The 23,255-nt window shown below is 57.4% G+C and overlaps 2 protein-coding genes across 2 annotated transcripts in view; one reads left to right on the forward strand and one right to left on the reverse strand.

Moving 5' to 3' along the window:
- The first annotated feature begins 1,139 nt into the window (after nt 1–1,139).
- HSD11B2 (hydroxysteroid 11-beta dehydrogenase 2) lies at nt 1,140–7,163 on the forward strand. The gene is made up of 5 exons (XM_021667066.2): nt 1,140–1,535; nt 5,225–5,437; nt 5,561–5,746; nt 5,852–5,989; nt 6,203–7,163. Exons 1-5 carry the CDS (start codon nt 1,271–1,273, stop codon nt 6,616–6,618), a joined length of 1,218 nt encoding a protein of 405 aa, XP_021522741.2. The 5' UTR covers nt 1,140–1,270; the 3' UTR covers nt 6,619–7,163.
- Nucleotides 7,164–7,631: 468 nt separating this feature from the next.
- Nucleotides 7,632–23,255, reverse strand: part of ATP6V0D1 (ATPase H+ transporting V0 subunit d1) — a 43,492-nt gene continuing 27,868 nt past the window's right edge. The window contains exons 3-8 of the mRNA XM_012468216.3: nt 14,385–14,563; nt 12,941–13,020; nt 8,833–8,910; nt 8,529–8,705; nt 8,351–8,428; nt 7,632–8,248 (exon numbers count right to left, since the gene is read on the reverse strand). Coding sequence (XP_012323639.1) covers nt 8,087–8,248; nt 8,351–8,428; nt 8,529–8,705; nt 8,833–8,910; nt 12,941–13,020; nt 14,385–14,563 — 754 coding nt within the window. The 3' untranslated portion in view covers nt 7,632–8,086. The remainder of the gene's footprint in view (nt 8,249–8,350; nt 8,429–8,528; nt 8,706–8,832; nt 8,911–12,940; nt 13,021–14,384; nt 14,564–23,255) is intronic.

A 23,255-nucleotide genomic window follows, 5' to 3' on the forward strand; every position in this document is an offset into this window, starting at 1 on the left:
GCACTGAGCAAGGCCTGGAGGCCCATGGGAAGCAGGGACCCCTCTGCCATGGGCACACCTACTCCTCTCAGAATCACGCCTGCCGCCAGGTACTGGCACCAACTCCCAGTGCCTGGCAGAGCCCTGGCATGGATGCTAGGCACAAGGTGCCAGACACGGGGGTGGGCAGGGTGGGGGGCCACTGGGCCACACACAAGCATGGAGACCTTCACACAGGCAGGCAGAAAAATCCACCCACACTCATATCACTTATTTTACCCCCTGGGGGTGCAGGTGTGCAAGGCAGAGACCACCCTGTCCTAGAGGCTGCCTTCATGATGCCCCACTGGCCTGGCTCTTGAGGCTAGCAGGGGTGGGGCATAGGTAATGGGAGACCTAGGTGCTTCCTCTGACACCCTACCCCCCACAGACCCCCACACACATACATTTGTGAGGCAGGATGTCGGGTTGTGAGTCCTCAGAGGTAAGCCCTGGAAGGAAAAGGAAAGACGGGACACAGACTCCAAGAACCGGGAGTGGTAGTCCTGCTTCCCCGCTAGCCCCTGCTCGCGGTTTTGTGACCGCGAGCTGCTCTGGGGTGAGCGCGCCTTAGGGTGTGTGCACCAGGAACCTAGCGCCGCGCACCACGTGGGAGTGCGGCGCGTGTGTGAACGGGGGCGGCAGCGGCAGCGGCAGCGGGGACCGGGTGAGCATGGGCTGGTTCCCCGCGGTGTTCCTACAGGCTTGGCGGCCGCGGCGGTGCGATCAGCAAATGGCACCGGGATGCCAGTTGTGAGTGTCCTCAGGTGTGCCGAACAAGTGTGAGCGGCATGTGCTCACCTCAGCGCTGCGGCTCGGCGGCCCCGGGTGCATGGGTGGGGGCGCGGCGGGGAGCGGAGGCCGGGCACCCGGGCTGGACCAACTGGCCCTCTCCCTGGCAAGGCCCGCGGCCAGGCGACTCCTCGAGCGCAGCAACTTTGGGACTTCGTTCTGGCTTCTTCCAAATCGAATCTGGTGGAGGGGGAGGGGAAGGGGGGGCACCTGCCCTGAGGAGGGTGCTGGGAGAGAAGTGGAGGAAAGCCCCACCCCCTCCCCGCCCGCGTCCCGCCCTCTCCCCCGCCCCCAGGGCGCTTTATAAGCTCGGCCCGAAGGCTAGCAGAGAAAGTCAGTGTCCCTCCCGCGCCCCAGGCCGGTGTTTCCCCGCACTCCGCGTTCGGGCCCCGACTCGCTCGCTCTCAGCTCCCCGGCCCGGCCCTCCCCGCCCCGCCCCGGCCCAGCCCGCCGGGCCACCATGGAGCGCTGGCTTTGGCCGTCGGGCGGCGCCTGGCTGCTGGTGGCTGCCCGCGCGCTGCTGCAGCTGCTGCGCTCAGACCTGCGTCTGGGCCGCCCGCTGCTGGCGGCGCTGGCGCTGCTGGCCGCGCTCGACTGGCTGTGCCAGCGCCTGCTGCCCCCGCTGGCCACACTCGCCGTGCTGGCCACCGCCGGCTGGATCGCGTTGTCCCGCCTGGCGCGCCCGCAGCGCCTGCCGGTGGCCACTCGCGCGGTGCTCATCACCGGTGAGTGCGCGGAGCGCGCAGCGCGGGGACTCCAGGCTCGAGGGCGGGACTGGACACTACAGGACTGATTCTGCATGGGCATGGCCAAGGCGGGTTCCCCAGCGCAAGATTGGGAGAGTTCTCCTCCCCTGGGTGCAAGGAGTGAGCCAAGTAGGGAGCGCCGGGCACCTCGGCAAGCCCGGGTTCACTACCTGCTGCTGCGGGGAGTGTTGGAGGGAAGGTGAAGCAGGGGGCGGGCAGGTTAGAGAAGGTAACTGACTGGTGGCTGAGAAAAGGGAGCCTTCTGGAGTTTGAGAGTTTATGCCATGCCCTTTACCAAGAGAGCAGTCTCAGGGGGCTTCGGAGGCCTTGAGAAGGGAGGATCGTTACCCCTTGAATTCTGCCTGACGCCCCCACCTGAGACACCCCATCTCCCATTCCCTGGGGCCAGAGGGAAGAGCTTAGATGGGGAACTACCCCACCCATCCCCCACTGACTGGGATCCTTGGAGTTGGGAAAAGCTTGAGGTCACCATGAGGGGCAACTGGACATTCAGCGATCTGTCTAGCCACCCACTGCCAAACTGCTGAGGCAGCAGTTTGGAGCCTGCACCTGGCACCCCACCCCAAGCCCTCCTGGTCCTCAGTGCCCAGGAAGGAGCTGTTGGAAAGCTGGGCTCAGGTGCCTCTGGCCGCCTGGCTGAGCTCCTTTGTCTGGAGCAGGGAATAAATCTGTCACCAGCAGGAGGGAAGGGGAAGGGGGGCTGGAGGCCCGGCCGGAAGTGGGGAGGGGGAGAAAGGCCAGGGGGCACTGACTCCATTGCATGGGGGGAGGGGCAGCCTGGTCTCTCCCCCAACACCCATGGCTTTGGACAGGTGCTCTGGGCTCTGTCCTTGCACTGGATGAGTGGAGATAAGTGGAACATGAAAGGTATCTCAGATCAGAGAAAGGATGTGGAACAAAGGCTTAAGGCAGGAGTACACATGGCCTCTTTAGGGGACAGCCAGTCTAGCTGTGGGGGCAGGGAGGGGGGGACATGAGGTGGTTTCCTTGGGAGAGGCCACGAATCAGGTAAGAAGTCAGACTGCTGAGGCAGAGTTGGGGGGGAAGGAGGCACAAGGGCCGTGCACTCCAGCAAAGATGGTGGAGATGGCGCAGTGTTTGGGCTGGACAGGAGAGACCCAGGTTCCAGGAGCAGGTTGAAGCCTCAGGGGATCCCAGTTTCTGGGGTTTGAGGAAGGAAAGCCAACAGACACCACTGGTATGAAGCAGGGGTCAGGATGTGGGCTCTGCCTCTGGGGACAGGGCAGACCCCCTCCTGCTTTCTTAATTTGTGAGCCACCTGAACAGGACCAGGCCATCTGCAGGTGCTAGAGGCCTACCCAGGCGGTCTTCCCTGAGATCTCACCTCAGGCCTTTGTGCTGCTGCTCCTGCTTCTGGCCTTGAGCCTGAGAAAGAGGTGAGAGGAGGGATGCTTTCTCTGACTTGGGCTCCCCCAATCACTGCAAAGCTGGGGTTAGGGGAGAGAGGACCACCAACCTACCCTGTACAAGCATCAGGAGGTCTCCAAGCTTCCCAGGGCCTGAACACTCGGAGGCTGTCTCTCAATACTTGGCTGCAAGAAAAGTAGGTGACCAGGCTCGGCCCCACCTGCCAGGAACACTGTGTCTTGGGCCTGCCTGAGCTGCTACTCCCCCTGCCCCTCCTAAGAATGCTCAGAGAACCTCTTGCCGAGGCTATTCCTGGAGCTCAGCTGTGGGGTCAGAGTTTGGGCTGAGGATCAGGTGCCTGTGTGCACGCAGGTGCAACATGTGTGAGCCAATGGGTGGTAGGAGTTGAGCCCATTGTGAGAACATCCAGCCAGGCTGGAAGTATGTACAGGTATCTGAGTGTGTGGATGTAAGCAAGAGGGTGTGCAAGATGTGGGTGACTGTGTTGGGATCACGGAGCGGAGGACTGTGGTCAGCTCAGGTCAGAACTGGGAGGTCCATTTCCCTTGGGAGGGCCTGTCTGCTCTGAGACGGACCTGCATGCAACTGCATGCATGCATGCGTGTGTGTACACACACACACACACACACACTCACACAGCTTGCCTACCTCTCCAAGGCCGACTTGCCTGGGAAGGACCTATTGTCAGCATGGGCTGGAGCTGCACGAAGCCCTGCTCAAAGCCCCCTGCCCAGTGCTGTTCTCAGTAGAGGGAACAGAGCTGAGATGGGGAGACAGTAATGAGGGGTCCAGGAATAAGGAAGAAGAGTTGCTTTGCAGCTTCTGTTTCAGAAGGGGGTGGGGGTTGAGGGGTGGGGTTGAGGGCCAGGGGTGGGAGCAGGGGGGGCAGGGCAGAAAGCCTCCCACCTCACTAACCTTTCCCCTTCCCTCACTGGCTGTCCATGGAGCCAGGATCAGCGTGGGAACAATCAAGGAGTCAGGGGCTTATCAGTACTACAGACCCCTACACTGGCTCTGCCTGGTGGTTCTTCTCTCCGCATACCAAAGACAGAAATTAAACCTCCAAGAGTGATAACTGACCTTGGTCACACTTGGCGGGTGTGGGAAAGGATTCAAACGTAGGTCTGTTCTCTTCTCCATCCATCATGGTCCCTGTTGTGGAGGCAAGTAGTCTGGGGCTTAGAAAATACCCCTGTTGCCACTGATTGGAATTCCAAGGGTCTGGGTGAAGTGGGGATGGGCCTCCAGCTTGCCTCCAGCCTGAAAAAATAGTAGAGGGTGTTGAGGCTGGGAAGGGAGGTGGGGCTCAGGTTGTATGGGGCCTGAGTCAGGGAGCTTGGGCTTCATTCTAAGGACTGCAGGCAGCCTTGGAAAGGTTTGCACCACAGAGGGATATTGTCATTTTTGGAACGATCCCTCTGGCTGCTTAGGTAGAGAAGGGCTTCAAGAGGGCAGGAAGGGACAGGACTAGAGAAGGGGCTGCTTCAGAGTCCAGATTAAGGGAAGAGAGGCCTGGCAGTCAGAAAGGAAGAGAAGCCGGATATGGTGGCTCACACTTGCAATCCCAGCACTTTTAAGAGGCCAAGGTGGGAGGATGGCTTAAACCTAGGAGTTCAAAACCAGCTTGGGCAACACAGTGAGACTCCCATCTCTGCAAAAAAATATTTAAGAACCAGCCAGGCATGGTGACACATGCCTGTAGTCCCAGCTACTCAGGAGATGGAGGAGGGAGGACTGCTTGGGCCTGGGAGGAGCCAAGATCACGCCACTACACTCCAGCCTGGGCAACAGAGCGAGACCCTGTCTCAAAAAAAAAAAAAAAGAGAGAAAGAAAGGAAGGGAGGCTCTGTGCTCTGTACTAGTACTGTGCCTGTGAGCTGTGGCCTAAAATCAAGCAAGCAGAACCATATTGGGGCCTGGAACTGTCCCTGACTTGACCTGCATGAATTTGGGGAGCAACTTAGCATTACTAGGTCTCAGTTTCCTCTTCTGTAAGCCACGTTGATGGGGTAGCCATGGAGAGTCAGGCAGATGACAGCTGTCACGGAGTTGGTGCCCAGGGTTCAGCTAGAGAGGCAAAGCCTGTCAGAGATGGGCCTAGGGAGGGAGTTAGGGTTGTTGATTGCTGGTGGCTTGGGTGTGCAGGGCAACATAGTGAGAGGCAGGAGCCTGGATCCCATCTAGACCCTGGTGATTCTGGGGTTGTCTCAGGCTGGGCTGGGCCACAGTGGAGTTCACTGACTGCTTGCCCTGGCCAGGCTGTGACTCTGGTTTTGGCAAAGAGACGGCCAAGAAACTGGACTCCATGGGCTTCACGGTGCTGGCCACTGTAATGGAGTTGAACAGCCCCGGTGCCATCGAGCTGCGTACCTGCTGCTCCCCTCGCCTAAGGCTGCTGCAGTTGGACCTGACCAAATCAGCAGACATTAGCCACGTGCTAGAGTTCACCAAGGCCCACACCACCAGCACTGGTCAGTGGCAAGTGTCCACCAGGAAAGGGCATGGCCGGGTGGTGGAAAGGACACGGGGTGGGGGGACTGGAGGTTTGCTCTTGGGCTGACCTGAGGCTTCCCTCCTCTGCTCTGTGACCCCAGGCCTGTGGGGCCTGGTCAACAATGCAGGCCTCAATGAAGTAGTTGCCGATGCGGAGCTGTCTCCAGTGGCCACTTTCCGCAGCTGCATGGAGGTGAATTTCTTTGGCGCACTTGAGCTGACCAAGGGCCTCCTGCCCCTGCTGCGCAGCTCAAGGGGCCGCATCGTGACTGTGGGCAGCCCAGCGGGTGAGTGCCCTCCCCACAGGAGCAAAAAGGAGCCCCCTGGAGTAGGGGAGGGCTCAGGGAGCCCCTTGCCAAGGCTGAGCTGCCCCACTCCCAATCCATCCACAGGGGACATGCCATATCCATGCCTGGGGGCCTATGGAACCTCCAAGGCAGCCGTGGCGCTGCTCATGGACATATTCAGCTGTGAACTCCTTCCCTGGGGGGTCAAAGTCAGCACCATCCAGCCTGGCTGCTTCAGGACAGGTAGGAATCAGGGCTGGGGGTGGGATGGGGATAGGGAACAGAGTTGGAAATGGTCTTATGGGGTGGGGCGGGGGGCAGGGTCAGGTTTGATGAATGGGCGTGGCTTTGGTTGGGTACCTGGTTTTGGCTGGAGACCTGGCTCGGGTTAAATAGATCTAACTGGCTTTGGCTCCCATAGCTGACCCCACTCTGACCTTGCCACTCCTTCCCCAGAGTCAGTGAAAGACGTGGGTCGCTGGGAGCGGCGCAAACAATTGCTGCTGGCCAGTCTGCCCCAAGAGCTGCTGCAGGCCTACGGCAAGGACTACATTGAGCACTTGAACGAGCAGTTCCTGCGTTCCCTACGCCTGGCCATGCCAGACCTCAGCCCAGTTGTAGATGACATCATAGATGCACTGCTGGCAGCTCAGCCCCGCCGCCGCTATTACCCTGGCCAGGGCATGGGGCTCATGTACTTCATCCACTACTACCTGCCTGAGGGCCTGCGGCGCCGCTTCCTGCAGACCTTCTTCATCAGTCACTGTCTGCCTCAAGCACTGCAGCCTGGCCAGCCTGGCGCTACCCCACCACAGGACCCAGCCCGGGATCCAAACCTGAGCCCAGGCCCTTCCCCAGCAGTGGCTCAGTAAGCCATGTGCACATTGTGGCCCAGTCACTGCAGCACAGGAGGCTCCATGAGCCCTTGGCTCTTCCCTGCAAACCCTGAGCATATTATGATCCCCCAAGTCTGTCCTGGACCCTTGCCTAAAGAATCCCACCCCTACCCGGCACCCACTGCCAATGCCCAATCCAGGCCCGGTGAGGCCAAGCTTTCCCAGTGAGCCTCTGCACTTCTCCACTGCCCAGAGACCCTCCTGGCACAACGCTCTACCCTGCAGCTTGGAGAACTCTGCTGGATGGGAGTCTCATGCAAGACTTCACAGCAGCCTTTCACAGGACTCTGCAGATAGTGTGTCTGCAAACTAAGGAGTGACTGGGTGGGTTGGGGACCCTCTCAGGATTGTTTCTGAGCACCAGTGCCTCAATACTGCAATTGAGGGCTAAATCCCAACTGTCCCTTGACTGGCTCAAGAATTAGGGCCCCAACTACCCACCCCGAAGCTACAGGGAAGCACTTACTCTACTTTCCAATTGCCACATTTTAAATGAAGACAAATTTTTATTTCTTCTAGAATGGGGCAGATGCTATGTTTTGAGGGAGTGACTGGCTGGCTGGCTGAGTGATACGGTGTGTGGCCATGTGACAGGGTGGCAACTCCTGGGGCTCAGCATGGGGGCTGGGACTCCCCTGGTAGACTGTGGTTCACACCTCCCCTCCTCCACTGACCTCAGGCAAATCATTTAAGATCATGGGTTTCCTCACAGTGAAATGGGGGTAATGACCCTGATCCCAATTGCTTGAAGCAACTGGGGAGGCTGGGGTCCCTCCAGGGCCATCACCCAAGCTCCCCAGGCCTGTATGCATCTGAGCCTCCAGCAGAGGAAGGAGCTGTCTTTCTGGGACTTCCCAACCATGAAGAATCTGGGCTGCCGACTGAGGGAGGGAGGTGGAGGCTTAGGTAGGGGTACTTAGCAAGGTGGGGTCACAAGGGAAGTTAGGAGTGATGGAGAGGTACTAGGGCCTAAAGGAGACAGCAGACAGTTGGGCTTAGAGAGGGCAGTTTTATTGTCTCAGAGAGGCAGGGCTGAGGGAGGGAGTAAGGAGTAACATCCCCCAGGCCCCAAGGACACACACACTATCCTTCCCATGGCCATGGCTCTGGAAGTGACCCACAGAGGCGAGAGGGGGCTCGCACTGCCCCCAGGGTTCTCAGACTAGGGAGGAACATGAAAGTGACCACATGCTTCTTAGACATGTCATCGGCTGTAAACGCAGGGCTGAGGGGGCCTCCTTGCTCTGGAGGGGGTCTTGGTCCATCCTTGGTGAGGAGTGCCCAGCCCCTTTTCAGGCCTACAAACAGTCTCCAAGAGGGTCAGGGGAACTGGGCAGCTGCTAGGACAGTGTGCTACACCCTGGGTAGGCAGGTGAGCCACAGGCTTGCCACAGACCACACACACACACACACAGAGTGCAATTGAGAGCCTTGGGCCAGGATGCTAGAAGATAGGGATGTAGTTGTCAATCTTGGCGCGGTGGCGTTGGGCGATGCACTCAGCGATCCACACGATGTTGCGACACTCCTGCTCCTTGAGCTTCACAAAGGCATAGAAGACACCGAAGTGGAACTGGTTCAGGAAGGCCAACTTGTTCAGCTTCACCTGCAGACACAGGCAGATGTAGTGTCCAGGTGGCCATGGCCACAGAGTCAGGTCTAAACCATCAGGTTGGCCTCCTCTGACAAGCAGGCCCCGCAGACTCACCTCATGCTCAAAGAATCGGTCCTCCAGCGTCTTGTCTCCGGGATTGCTACCTGCACCCTCGAAGAGCAGCTTGTACTCCTGGCCAGGAGGGTAGGGGGGAGCACGAGCATGAGGGTGCTGGGTGGGGGTGCTCAGTGACAACACACCCACCCACCATCCTGCCAGCCAGGGTACTCACCGGGTAGTAATCGGCCACGTTTTTGACCTGCTCATAGTCATCAGCTCGAGCCAGCTGTGCCAGGCCCTCAGGGTAGAGCCGCCCACAGTGTGGAAAGAGCTTGGCACGGTCCTCTTTGGACAACTCTGTGCCGAAAGAATTGATGGTGATGATGAAGGCGCGGCGGTCTGCTTCAAACTGTGGAGCCGGTGCACAGGCAAGGAAAGAGGGAGGAAGAAGGAGACAGTAGCTAGTCAGCTGGCAGAGCCTCCCCCAGGCCAGGGCTAGCGGGCACCAGCAGGCAGGAGGGCAGGCAGGCACTCACCTCTAGGATGGGGCACATGGCATCAGCTGTTGTCCCGCCCAGTAGGGTGCAGAACTTGTAGAAGGACTCCAGGTAGGCCTGTGCAGAGCATGGAGCTTGCTCAGCACAGGCAAGGAGGCTCTGGAGCTCCCTCCTCCCCTCCCCAGCCCTTTTCAAGGTGGATACAAACACACCCAGAGCAGGGGAGCCAGGGCAGCCCTTATGGCAAAGCCCATGAAACACTTCTGTGAATCAGCCAAGTGGCAGCTGCCTACAGCCTCCCACCCAGGAGTGCCAGGGAAGGGCCCAGCTGACTGTCTGCTTCAGGCTGCAGTCTCCTTCACCCCCTCATCTCACAGAAGGCCAGGCTTGCGGGGATCCTCTGATGTCCCCCTGCTGCTCTGCCTTTCTTTTCCCCACATCTTTCCAAACCTCCCCTTCCTCAGCCTCAGAAAACAAGGTGTGGCTGAGTGAGGTGGCTCACACCTGTAATCCCAGCACTTTGGGAAGCCGAGGTGAGTGGATCATGAGGTCATGAGTTCAAGACCAGCCTGGCCAAGATGGTTAAACCCTGTCTCTACTAAAAATACAAAAAAATTAGCTGGGCGTGGTGGCAGTCACCTGTAGTCCCAGCTACTTGGGAGGCTGAAGCAGAGAACTGCTTGAACCCAGGAGGCGGAGGTTGCAGTGAGCCAGGATCGCACCACTGCACTCCAGCCTGGGCGACACAGCAACACTCCATCTAAAAACAAACAACAACAAAAAACAGGTGTCCGTGGGCTGGTGAGGGAAGGTCACGCCCGAGAGTCCACAGGGATGGAGGGAACTGAGTGCCCCAGGCCCTCTCTGCATCCTCCCTTACAGAACACCTCCTCCTCCCATCCTCCAGGCAGCCCCTCAGCATCACAGCAGGAACCAAATTGTCAGGCCAGTTCCTGCTGAGGGATGGTTATTGCCTACACAGACGTCAGCTGGGCACAGTACAATGGCGGGCACATGGGCTGCCGATGGGAACAAGCACTTCCTACCCAAGCAAATTGGATCTGCTGGGCATGAGGAAAGAAGAGGTCAGCCCAGGCCCCAGGTCCCTCCCAATGCTAACTCACAAAAGCAGCCAGGCTTCTTCCCAATACCTCTCCATGCCAAGGAAGGTGGATGATTTTACAGGCCCCATGGGGAGCTCCCTTGTAATGGCCACCCTTCACTCAGACCTCCCTGGTCCCATCTGCTGGCTTGGGCTCAGAGACTGGCTCCACAGGCTAGAGACTATACTTCCAGGTTGCAAGCAAGGGCGCTGGACGGCATGGAAAGCTTTTCAACTGAGGTCTGACCTCCAAAGTGTAGAGACCTTTCCACCAACCACCAGCTAACTTGGGCTCAGGCTCTGCTGCTCCAAGAGAGACAAGATGAGACCCAGGAGTCCGTGAGCCCAGGCATGCCCTAGCCAGCAATGCTGGACAAGCCCAACTCAGGGGAAGGCCTGAGAGGGACCTCTGGGATCACAGAAAACAAAAATCTAGGACAGGACAGGGAGTAAGAAGCCTAGAAGAGAGAGTTGACCTCAACACAGAGGATCCCAGGAGTCAGAGGACCTGAGTGGCAGATACAGCTGCCAACTCCTCCCATGGCTTCGTGGTACCTTTCAGTCCCTCTAGGGGTCTGTCCCCAGCCACCTCCTTCCCTGTGGTCAGCCAAGCTGGCTATATAAAAAAATCCTAAGGCCTGCGCCAGTGTGGCCTGCACTTCCTATCTGTCGGGGAAGTCACCAACCAGGTCTTGGGATCCATGCCTTGCTACCCACCCAATTGCTAGGCCAAAGTGTACCAATCCCAGGAGAGGCTGACCCCAGGGTCAGTGAGGCTGGTGGGACTCTCCTCTGGAGGCTAGGGCAGCTAAAGAAACTGGCAAGATCCCAGCAACCCAGGTACCAAGGTCACCTTCCCATTCCTGCCCTGTCCCCTGCAGTCTGCCAGTCCACGGCTGCTGCACCAGCTGCCTACTGTTCCCACCCGCTGGGCAGCTGAGGGTCCACCTAATCTCCCATCTGTGGCCACCGGGCTGGGACATCACCTGACAGGCTGGCAGTCCTGGCACAACGCCCACAGCATTGGGTCTGTGTTTACGAGCTAGTGCCTGGGCAGCCCTCGACAGCAACTCCAGCTAGAACCAGTCAGCCCCGGTGAGGGTGAGGTTGAGGCTGGGGGACAGCCGCACCCCTCACACTGTCTCAAGGCAGGAAACCCGGCAACAGACCAGCTAGGCATGTGCACGCACATGTGTACACACACACACACACAAACACACACACAAACACACACACATGCTCTCAGCTAACTGGCTGGCCTGCGCCCTATTAGCAGAATGGGTGAGAGCGCTCACTTTTGCAAACAGGCTGAGCCAGGTGTGATCCCCGGTGCTGCCAGCAACTTATCATGTCGCTTTAGGTAACCCACCCTACTTCTCTGAGCCTTCGGTTTCCTCATTTTCACATGAAGAGAATGACACTTTCCCAGTTCCAGAAGACTAAAGAAGCTGACAATATTCTTACCTCTGGTCTCAGGCCCTCTAATCTGCTCTTCACGTTGTGGCTAGAATTGGCTTTCTGAGCAGACTCTCCTCTATTGGAAACCTCCATTGGCTGATCCTGCCCACGGGACTACATTCAAACTTCTGGCCTTACATTCAAAGCCCTGGGTAACTTGATCCCATGCCTGCCTCTTCTTCTAGACCTCTCTCCTGTCCATCTGGAATGTGTCCTTCCACAGCAAACTGCCTGCCACTTGGCCCATGTTCCATGCTTTCCTTCTGCACATGCTGGTTTCTTGCCTACACCACTGAAACCTCCAGGCAGGCCCCTCCCCTATCACCAGACCCTCACTGTGCTCTGGCCCAAGCCCCTGCAGGGAGACTGGACGGCCTGGGCTCAGGCTGCAGCTGAATGTCAGCCAGCTCATTCCAACCAGGGCAGGAGAGGACTCTCACCCAATAGACAGGTGAGGTCAGCAGGTACCTTGGCCAGGGCCATCCTCAGCCCTTCTTTGGGATGTTCCTGCCTACAGCCCATCTAGGGTCCTGGTGCTATAGCTCAGCGCCTCACTACAGCCAGAGTGCAGTCTATCCCAAACACCCCTAACCTAGTTGGTCTCGGGCTCTTTTTTCTTTTTTTCTTTTTTTCTTTTTTTTTTTTTTTGAAATGGAGTTTCGCTCTTGTTACCCAGGCTGGAGTGCAATGGCACGATCTTGGCTCACCGCAACCTCCGCCTCCTGGGTTCAGGCAATTCTCCTGCCTCAGCCTCCTGAGTAGCTGGGATTACAGGCACGCGCCACCATGCCCAGCTAATTTTTTGTATTTTTAGTAGAGATGGGGTTTCACCATGTTGACCAGGATGGTCTCGATCTCTTGACCTTGTGATCCACCCACCTCGGCCTCCCAAAGTGCTGGGATTATAGGCGTGAGCCACCGCGCCCGGCTCTTTTTTTCATTTTTAAACCTTCCTCTCCTCTCTGGTCCCCTGGCTCTTTAATCTCTCTGGGCCAGGGTAGTGCTGACCCAGAAATCCTGAGCCCACCTTCTATCCCCAGGGTTGCCCAGTCTATGCTATAGCCTGGTGGGAAGCAAGAGGCAGGCAGGGGATAAGGACAGTGGGAAGCAGTACTGACTCCAAGCTTGGCAACCTACAAGGGACATGAGGACCCGGCTATGCCTTGCTGGGTCCCTCCCCCTACCATAACTGAGCACACTGTTGCCTTTGCTCAAGTGCCTTTCCTTGCAGGCAATAGCTTAAGTAGGGCGGTTCCAGGAGTTACGACCTGGGTGATGGCCCGTGACCCTCCTTGATGCGAGGGGAGCGGCCATCCAGAAGCCAGCTCTAACAAGCCAGCGGTGGAGCACCAGCCACTCCTGCTGATCTTATCTGAGCCCGCCACAGGTACTATGGGATGGAGAACCTGTTCCAAACAGCCTTGTGCCCAGCATGGGAGCCAGAGAGTAAGCAGATAAGCCACCGGGATAAGAGCCTGGAGTATCTGCGTCCTGTCCCAGTACCTCTCACATAAATCACTGCCCCACCACTTCCCACAGCCCCACCCACTGGCAGGCCAATCCCCCACCGCTTGTGTGGGGCATTACCTTGTAGAGGGTATTGCGGATGATCTCGATGTTCATCTCATCAAGGTCCTGCTCTGAAATGCAGTCCTGGAAAAAAGCCGCTGGGGAGGAAAGACATGGTGTGAGGGGTGGGCAGGTGGCCTAGGCCAGAATCCTGATGTTCAACTTCCCTACAGGGCACAGAGGGCCCGTGCCACAAGGCCCATAGGGCTGGGTATCGAGGGGTCCCCAGCCTGGGGTATTGCCTTGGAAGTGGCAGAAGCAATGCTCTGGGCCATGCACACTGACCTGGGCTTCTCCTGCCTCCTTGCTCCTAAAATTGATTTATAAAGGAGGCGGCTAGCCATAACATGATCTAATCACTGCTGGGACAGACCCAAGCTTAGACCTTGCCAAAGACAGGCTTGCATAAGAGGCCGTGATATCCTCCCTTCTGGAGGGGCAGTTGTGGATTTGGGGCCTGACGCCTACTTCTCTACATCCCCCAGAAGGCCTGGTACCCACACTTGGAAAACCAGCCTCCTCCTTAGGACAAGGAATGAGCCCAACAGCAGGGAGGGCATGGACCAGTGACCCAGAGCCCACTGTGGGGTCGGAAAGAGAGGTCAGAGCAGGATAGAGCACCCCCATCCCCCAAGAGGGTCTGCAGACTCACTGGTCTATCTCTTCTTTAAAGACTGAGAAACTGAAGAAGCCACGAACAGCCCAGAACCAGCTCAGAGTTGCTGGGAGAGTCCATGGCAGACAAAGTCAGCAGGTAGGGCTCAGGCCTCTCAGCTGAGAACCTAGTGCAGCTTAGAGCCCTGTGGTTCAACCCTGGTGGCTTCTTGGAGGTGGTGCCCCAGGCCTAGGACTCTGGCTGTGAGGACACTTAGTGCCTTCTCCTCAGCCTCCTAGGCAGGCAGGAGCTGGTACTGGCTAAGCTGGGCCCTGCAGGAAGCTCTTGATTCCCCTTCCCTGGCCTCTGACATGGACTTTGCATCCTGCTGGACACTGTCTGACCTGGCCCAGGGGACCTGCTCGGTGGAGGCAAGTGACACTGTTTGCTTCACTTCTCTGCCTCACAGGCAGCTAGCCACTCTGACTCTGCTTAGGTTCCAGCTTGGGGCCACAGTCTGTCGGAGCTCCTAGGACTCCAAGAGATTTGAGCCTCTCTCTCACTCTTCTCCATGAGCTCAGCTCCCCTCTGCACTCTGGGAAATCAGACAGCTTCACAAAGTGAGATAGTCCCAGACAGGCCTTGGGGTAGCCTACCTGGCCCAGCAAAAGCAACAGGACAAGAGCAGAAGAGGGGCAAAGTGAGGAGAGAATGGGAGGAGGAGGTTGAGCGGAGACAAAGGTAAGCAGCAGTGGGCAGGTCTCACTTTCTGGCTCAGGGTCACCCCCCAGGTGGTCCACAAACCCCACCCTGATGCTCTGATGCTGATACCACTGCCCACCTCCCGTGACCACCACAGCGGCTCACCAAGAGGCGTGTCCACCAGAATGGCATTGTAGAGCTCAGCAGGTGTCTGAGCAATGTTCACGGCCTCCATCTGCTCGAAGCTGCCTAGTGGGTGGCACTTGGGCACAAGCTCAGCGATGGAGCGCTGGTGCAGCGTGCCCGTGATGAGCAGGATCACATTGTCGATCATGTAGCTGTAACTACAAGAGGTGAGCAATAGCAGGGAGCCCATCAGGGTGGGGGCTGGGAAGTCTTGGCATAGCACCATGCCCTTGTCCCCCTGCACAGGCCACTGCCCCGTAACAATATGCGCTGACTCATGGGTGCTGCAGATAAGCACCAATGTCTCATCTCCCTGCCCACATTCCTCTCAAGCTCCTGACCACCCCCACTGCCAGGGGCATAGGACAGACACAGCCCCTCCCTTTGAGGGGCAGGGGATTCATGCCCTGTGAGGGACTGGGACATGAGTAACTACGCCACAGCTTGAACAGTCTTCTAACAGGACACGGGAACCGGGTACTGGAGGTGAGACATGTAGCCCAGCCCGGGTGACGAGTGTGAGAGCCTGGGAGATTAAAGGGCTGGGAGATGAAAGCGTGTTCTAGGAAGAGGCAACAGCATGTGCAAAGGCCTGGAGGCACTCACTGAGTGACGGATGCATTCGAGGAACTGGCACGGTCAGGACTGGCAGAGGCAGAGAAAGCGCAGCAGCTGGCAGCACGGAGCTGCAGCCGGCCGGGGCCAGAGGCTGGGCCCTGAGGGCCCTGGCTTTGTTTTGAGCACTAAGGATCTATAAGCAGGATGTACACAGGGGAATCACCATCCAGTTAGGGTCACTCTGTCCCTCAGTGGGGACAGAGGAGGAAGAGGCAAAGGTGGTGAGGGGAGGAAAGGCTGAAGAAGGGAGTGGAGAGAAGCTTCTCCGGGGAAAGCCAGCAAGGAGCCAATGGGAGTCCTCTGGAGTGAAGGCCCAGGTCAGGCAGAGCTGCAGAGCCCAAACCAGAGATAGAGAACTGCCCTATTCCTTTAGGGCCTGAGGCCAGGGCTGGGCATCCACCCAGGACGGGCTGGATAAGACCCAGAGACCTGAACAAGAAGCTGGGTCAGGTTGATCCCAGGCCGAGGCGCCCCTCACTCTCTGACCTGCAGAAGGCCAGCTCTGTGGGGTGCATGGGCAGCAGAGGGGGCTGTGGAGCTGGGGAGGGGTGGGACCGCCCAGTTCAGACTTGGCAAGAGACAAGGCTCTGCCTCCAACCAGTTACAAAGGGGCACAAAGTTCTGTGTAGTCACCTGTGTGGGGATGCAGTGAAGGACAGAGAGGGCCCCAGGTTACAGTTAGGCTGCAGTAGCCACAACTATCCTCCAGTCTGTCACCAGAGATGAACTCAGGGTACAAGGGAGCTAAAAGAGGCCTAGGGGGAATGTCCTCCAAGGTCAGGGCGGGGCTCCTATGGGAGAATAAAAGCTGGGGTGGAGGCTGCTATTCTGAGCTGAACACTGAGCACAGGTTCTGTCCTAGCTTCTGGGTGGGCCAGAGCCAGGCCCCTGCCCTGTGACAGGACCTTGTGCAACCAGTGCTCAGGCTGTCCAAGGAAGACCTTAGTAGGAGGCATCTTCCCCCACACTGAAGAAAGAAAGAGGGGAGGTGGCAGCCCAGGGCCCAGGCCTCAGCTCAAAGCACTGGCCACTGGGGGAGCTCCCACAGGGCCCTCCAGGAAGGCGGCAGGAGGAAAAGGCCCCAGCTCCTGTCCTGGCCTGACCCCCACTCCCCCTGCTTGCTGTACACTCTCCCAGCTCCCACCCAGCCTGGCGCCCTGGAAAGACCTTTGCTCTCCTGGGCCTGGGGCCAGGCAACTGCCCTCTCTCCACCCCCAATCTGGCTGGGTCAGCTACAGGATGTGCACTGAGAAGAGACAGTCCCCAACTCCCAACCCAAACGGAGCGCCTCAGGCAGGGCCCACTTGCAGCTGCAAGCCAAGAGGCCCAAATGGCCAGCCTCCTCCTCCCGACCCCACAGTGCTGGCAGAGTAAGGGACCTCAGAGCTCGTCAGAGCTTTGGGCCTTGGTCTTCAGCTCCAGCCTGCATCTTTTCTACCCTCGACAGCACATACGCCTCCTGCCTATGAGGCCTCCAACATCTCACAAACCCCAGAACCCATGCTACACACATGCCACCCTACAATACTCCAACTGCACCCCATCCAACCCCAATGTAGCCATGGTGCTCCCTGAGACAGCTACAATTCCCCTGCCCCCAAGTCAAAGGATGCTTTCTTAAACTCTCACTCCCTTTCAGATGAGAAGAGAGAGAAAAGGACACCCCTGAGGCCTACCTTATCCAAGTAATCCCACAACCACGAGCATTACCAGCCCCTTTGTCAGAGCAGATAAGACCCAAAGAGGGCCAGCACCAGGCCCTCTCACACCACAAGGCAGAGGAGCTCCACGTCCCCACGGCCAGTGTCCACACACCTCCACCCATGGCCAGGGCCCCCCCGCCTGGCTCTAGACACCCCATCTAGTCTCATCTTCTCAGAGGGATCCCCAGCAGCCAGTTTCCTCTTTTTCAACCTTCCCCTCCTTGTGCCCATCACTCAGGGCACCTGTTTATGTGGGGGAAATGCTGAGCCTGGTAAGGGCCACTCACAATCACACCACTGCAGCCTCTTCAAGGCCCTCTTCAAACCCAAGCCAGGCCAATTGTGGGCAATCCTGTGCCAGGCCCAGCACTTCCCTTCCCAGGCTGGCTATAAGCTTGTTGCTGCTGCAGCCCTGCTTTTCTCCTCTGCCCAGTGAGGGGCAGAATCCTATTTTTCAGGAGATGAGAGGCAGGACAGGCCTGGCAGAGATGATACTGGCCCAGCAGTCTGCCTTTCTCCCAAGGCCGAGGCCTTCGGCAGGCAGGGAAATCCTCTTCCTTCTTGCCTGGCTTCCCAGCTGCCTCCCTGCCCCCAGAAAGCCACTCCACCATTCCTCCCCTCATTTGGCCTCAATAGGAGGGAATAAGGTTCCAGCTGGTCAGTGTCTCCCTCCAGGGGAAGACAGCTGGGGAGTGGAGGGCCGGCTGCCCGCCAGACCAAAGAGGCCCTTGTGGGGTGGGGGTGGGGCCGTCTGTATTCCTCTGCCCAGAGGCCCTCCCTTGCCCTATGCCTTCAAAACTCAGCTTGGGCCCATAGACGTCTTGGGTTGGAGTTTTGGAAGCCATTTCCTCCAAGAAGCCTTCAGAGTCCCTAGCCAACCCTGCCCGTCTGCTGTGCCCTTTGGTGCCACCTGCTGGAACAACACAGCTTCTCAACCCTGGAGGGTGCTAGTGAGGCAGCCATGATGCCTGGGTACTCCTGCCAGCCTGTCCACTGCAGCCCCCAACAGAGTCTCCAGCGAGCTGCTAGTGACAGTATCTGTACTTAATTACGTCTGGATTCTGCAGAGCCCTGTGCAGGGTGGAAAGTGAAAAGAAATATCACTGTTTCTGAGCCCTGTCCACCTCTCAAAATTTAGTTTCCCCTATGTATCAACATAAGTGAGGGTCAGACATGGTGGCTCACACAAGTAATCCCAGCACTTTTGGTGGCAGAAATGGGAGGATCTCTTAGCTCAGGAGTTTGAGGCCAGCTTGGGCAACATAGCAAGACCTCATTTCTATTAAAAAATCCATTAGCCAGGTGTGGTGGCATGCGGTTGTAGTTCCAGATACTTGGGAGGCTGAGGCAGAAGGATCACTTGAGCCCAGGAGATCAAGGCTGCAGTGAAATATGATCACGCCACTGCACTCCAGCCTGGGCAACAGAGCAAGATCCTGTTTCAAAAAAATAAAATAAATAGAAGATGAGGCCAGGCACGGTGGGTCATGCCTGTTATTCCAGCACTCTGGGAGGATGAGGCGGGTGGATCACTTGAGGCCAAGAGTTTGAGACCAGCCTGATCAACTTGGTGAAACCCTGTCTCTACTACAAATACAAAAATTAGCCAGGCGTGGTGGCGCACACCTGTAATCCCAGCTGCTCCGGAGGCTGAGGCAAGACACTTGCTTGAACCTGGGAGGCAGAGCTTGTAGTGAGCCAAGATTGTGCCACTGTACTCCAGCCCAGGCGACAGAGTGAGACTACATCTCAAAAAAAAAAAAAAAAAAAAAAAAAAAGATGAGTGAGGTGTGGCCCCAACAGAGATCAACAGAGATAGTTTGAGCTCTAACCTGCTCATAAAAATCCTGCCTCTTGGCTCATGCCTATAAACCCAGCACTTCGGGAGGCTGAGGTGGGCAATCACCAGAGGTCAGGAGTTCGAGACCAGCCTGGCTAACATGGTGAAACCTTGTTTCTACTAAAAATACAAAAAATTAGCCGGGTGTGGTGGTACGTGCCTATAATCCCAACTACTTGGGAGGCTGAGGCAGGAGAATCACTTGAACCAGGAAGCAGAGGTTGCAGTGAGCCGAGATCATGCCACTGCATTCCAGCATGGGCGAAAAGAGTGAAACTCCACCTCAAAAAAACAAAAATCCTGTCCCTCCCCTGAGGCCCACTTGGGTCCTCCGAACCTCCCCTGAAGCCCACTTGGGTCCTCCGAACCTGGTATGAGCCTTCTAGGCCTCAAAGAGCTCCTGCATGCTTTCCCCCAGGCCCAGGAGAAGAGTGGCAGTGCTGGCACTCCTTCAAGGCAGGAGCCAGGTCTAGCCCAAGACCCCAAAACCACAGCAGCCCTACAGCCCCCAACTGCAGAGTCCCACCACCAACCCAGAAACAGTAACTATAGATAGCAAAGACAGGAACTAGGCAGGGGAGCGGGGTTCAGGGGACCTGATGAACCTCTGTGACCAAGCAGGGCCCCAAGGTTGGGGTGACAGATCCTAGAGAAAAACACAGATGTGCTGCTAGGCCCATTAGGCATTTGAGGCCACTGTCCTGGGACAAAGCCTCTTTCCAGCTGCCCACTCCAGGCTGGTGGCACTGAGGCCCCTGACACAAGAGCAATATGGGCCCTCAGATCCCCCAGATGGTGTGGGTTACCCATGCCCAGGCTCTGCCAATGGGCACCTGGGCTAGGCCCCCTCCAGGGAGGCTCACTCATTCAAAGGCAAAGGCCTTTAAGGCCCACGTGGGACTCCCCAGAGGCCATACTCACTCCTCCCACAAGAAGTCTCCCAACTTCTCTTCCAGGGCCGACTCTCTTTAGGGAAAACATCATGGAATGGCCCAGATCAAGGTCCCCTCCAAGACCAAAAAACTCTGATAGACACGATCCCAAGTCACATAGCAAGGTAATGGCTGGGCTTGGGCACGGTGACATATTAACATATTAGTGCCACAAAACTGAGCCAGATCTCTCAAGAACACATGACAACAGTCTACTTTAGGGTCTCTATCTCACTTACGCTGTCGGCCCCATGCCAGACATCTGCCTCATGCTAGACAGCTGCCTCTTCTCCAGCCACCTACTCTCTCAAGTGGCCTCTATCCCCACCTGATCCTGGAGTCCTCCCAATGCTGTGAAGCCACCTGTGACCCCCAGTTCCATTTGCTGAAGCTGATCCAGGCACTGTCTATATTATCACTGGTACCACCCTACTGCATCCAGTCATCTCCCTCCCAGCCCCGGGCCTGGCCCAGAGCAGGTACCGGTTATGTGTGTGGCTGATGGCTGGCCAGGATCTACAAAAGCAGTGGACACGGCCTCTCACATGGAAGGGCAGAGGCAGCTTCGGCCAGCTCCTGCTTTCATCACCTCCTGGCAGAAGCCTGCTCCAGCCAGCCTGGGGCAGCTCCAAAAGCAACTACGAAGCTCTGAGGGATGGAGCTAAGGTGACCTCTGGGATGGTCCCAACCTCTGTCCCCAGCTGGGCCAACTTTGTCTGTGGGCAGTAAGGGCACTGTTCCCTCAGGTCTTCACACCCAGGACAGGGCATCTCGCTGATGCTTCTACTGCCTGGAGGACTACACTCTCCTCTCTGGATATTCCTCTGGGTATTTCTAGGGTAGCTTCCTCCTTCCCCCAGTGGGTACCACACCTGGAGGCTGTTGTGTGAGGCACAGAGCCAGGTGTGCCATGCTTACTACTCAGACATGTCTAGTTCCCTCATCCTAGAAACTTCCTATCCCAATGCTTCCCTTACATGATTTTCCCCTCAGCCAAACTAGCTACCTCTACAGGGAAGCCAATCGTGAACCCCAGCCTGGGGGAGCTCCCTTGGCACAGACTCCTCTGGAACCCTTTCCTGCAATATTCCACACACACACTGGGGATGGCCTGCTGGGGCAGAACGGAGAAGGGAGAGTGGCCAGAGAGGTAGGAGTTAAGTCAGAAAGGCATCATGGGAGGAAAGAAATGGCTAGGGGGCTGGGGGCTGGACACCGCAGAGTGGTCACACCTAGAGACCTTGGCCACATGAAGGTCATGAGTGGCCTTAGCCAGGGCCTTGTGGTGGAGTGACAGGACTGTTGGAAGTTCAAGGGATGAGGGGAAATGAGAGAACAGACAGTGAATGTAATAGTTTAAGTCCCACGAGATGGTTTGTTAATTATTTGAGCTTGCTTAGATGCTGAAGAGAAGAATCTGGAAGGAAAGGTGCCTGAGCAGAGAGGAATGCAGATGAGTGGCCACTCAGGGTCCAGGGAGTAAGGTGAGGACACTCAGAACATTGGTGGAAGGATCCAAGAAAAAAGGAAGGGCACTTCTGCTATTGGAATGGAGCTCGGAGGGTAGGGGGTAGACGTAGCACTGGAGGCATATTGGCTTCAGTATTGTCTTTGTGAAGAAGGGTGGGCCATCTGCCCAAAAGGAGTCTGGGGGAGGAGAGCAATGGTGTTTAAGATGGGAAGGTGGTCTTCGAAGTGCTGGTGGGGGCTGCAGGGTGTAGTAGGTACAGCCAGAGGCTGCTAGGCAGAAACAAGCTGAGGCTGGCCAAGAGGGTGAGCATGCATCCCTGGCAGCAAGGATGACCCCCCCACCGCCCCAAGGCTGGCTTCCCCAGCTCTCCTCCCGGCAGTGGAGGTTGGGGGAGGGCAGCTCCAGGCTGGAGGCTGCTGGGATTCTTCCAGGGCTGGGGGGCTGCCAGCCGGGTGGGACCATGAGTTGGGCAGCCAAGAGAGCTGCGGATGTTGGCAGAAGAGTGTTCGAATGATAGACCAGGGAACCTCAGCTGGGGAGGGCGGGAAATGAAGACAGAAGGGGTAGCAGGGGAGGAAGCAAGGCCTAGTGTCCTGCTGAGTCCGGAACCCGTGTCCCACAAGGGACTGAGAGTGGGCTGGAGGGCCTGAAGGCTGTGGGTAGAGAGGGTGCCTGATTCAGCAATTTCAGGGGTGGAGCAGTTCCAGGTGGTGACATGGCCATGGGCAGGCATCAGTGGGGGTGGCTGAAGTACAGAGCAGAAGAGCAAAGGAGCGGGTCACTGGAGATGACGAGGTCATGGACCAAGCAGACACAGGCCCTGATGGGCTGGCATGTGACTGCAGAGCTCCTCCTGAGTGAGGGCAGAAGTGAGTGGCTGGTAGGACTGTAAGCCACAATCACCCGTGAATGGAAGGGGTGGGAAGTGGCAGATTCGGAGAGCCTGCCACAGGACAGCACTTGGCTGCTTTAAGCACCCTTGATGCTTGCTGCCAGCCTCCAGCAAAGAGCTGGCGGCTGTGAGGCCTCAGTCACGCTCAGAGTCCTCTCCAGTTTCATGGCCTGGCAGGCTAAGACCAAAACAGGTACAGCCAGAAGCTGCTGGGCAGAAACAAGCTGAGGATGCTCAAGAGGGTGAGCATGCACGCCTGGCAGCAAGGATGACCTCCCCTCGAGGCCTAGCAGGCTAGGACCAAGGGCTAGCTGCACAGGCAGGTGGACCAGTGGGCAATGGGATGGGTAAAATCTACCCTCTAACCATGGATGGGCATGGGGTCAGGCCTCCTCCGGCCAGCCTAGCTGGCAAGGCCAGAACATTCACTAGGAAGCTGAAGCAGCCTTGTGCAAACAAGTCTCAGGCTGGGCTCTGGCAATAAATGTACTGCTTCCTGGTATGTCCTCAGCTCTGGCTTTGCGGCAAAGAACACAGAGGACCAGGCCAGGGAATGATCAACAGATGGGAGCTGCAATGTGACCCCTAATGTAGCAGCACAAGAGATACCCCATTGCCAGCCTCCTGCCCCAGTAGGTACATGTTGGCATACCTTGATGGGGGCCAGGGCAGTGTGAGTTTGGGCCTCACCAGGACAGCAGGGAGGCTCTCAGGGAAGGAGGCCTGTGGCCAGGAGAGAGCCTGCTTCCTAGCTTGGGCTTGTTCCCTGGCCCTTCAGGTGTCCCAGCCTGTGACTCCTGCCTGAGAATGGAGCCCTTTGGCTGCAGTACTTACTAGAGCAAGTGGATCCTGGGAAAGCGGCTTCTAAATGCAGGGGGTGAGAATCAGGCCAGGCAGCAGGCATCTAACTCTGTCCCTGCAGGGACAAGTGGGCCAGGTATGCCAGGTCCCAAGGAGGAGAGTGGGGGCACCATAATCAGGGAATGGTAAAATCTAGACAATACCCAGAGAGTTCAGGGAAATGCTTCCCCATACCACACACTCACACTGTGCCAATGCAGGGCACTCTCCTAGATGCTAGCCGTCAAGTATGCCTCTGCTCACCACCCCTGTGGGGCAGCCACCTGCGCTGAGGCTATTTCTTTGTCCACCAGGACCTGGCTCGTGGCTCCTGGGACATCCTTGCAGAAGGGTCCTCTCTACCTCCCTGTGTCCACAGACACACATGCCAGCAGAGACTGCCCAGTCCAGGTACCCTCCCCCAGCCTGCAGATCCCAAGGTCCTTCCTCCACTCAGCTTCTCCAGGAACTTGATGAAGCCAGAGCTGTGCCCAAGGGTCAGACAATGAGGAAGCTGGTACAGCCAAAGGTAGGAAGAATGGGGGCCTGCCCAC

Source organism: Aotus nancymaae, unplaced genomic scaffold (genome assembly GCF_030222135.1).
Source record: "Aotus nancymaae isolate 86718 unplaced genomic scaffold, 86718_ANA_hifiasm-v0.15.2.pri h1tg000030l, whole genome shotgun sequence".
Classification (NCBI taxonomy): Eukaryota; Metazoa; Chordata; class Mammalia; order Primates; family Aotidae; genus Aotus; species Aotus nancymaae.

Bases quoted from the DNA above. Each gene is read 5' to 3' on its own strand.
- HSD11B2 (XM_021667066.2), top strand. From the start codon at position 1,271: ATGGAGCGCTGGCTTTGGCCGTCGGGCGGCGCCTGGCTGCTGGTGGCT. The intron at 5,747-5,851 runs GTGAGTGCCCTC...ATCCATCCACAG, and splicing joins GACTGTGGGCAGCCCAGCGG to GGGACATGCCATATCCATGC. The intron at 5,990-6,202 runs GTAGGAATCAGG...CTCCTTCCCCAG, and splicing joins GCCTGGCTGCTTCAGGACAG to AGTCAGTGAAAGACGTGGGT.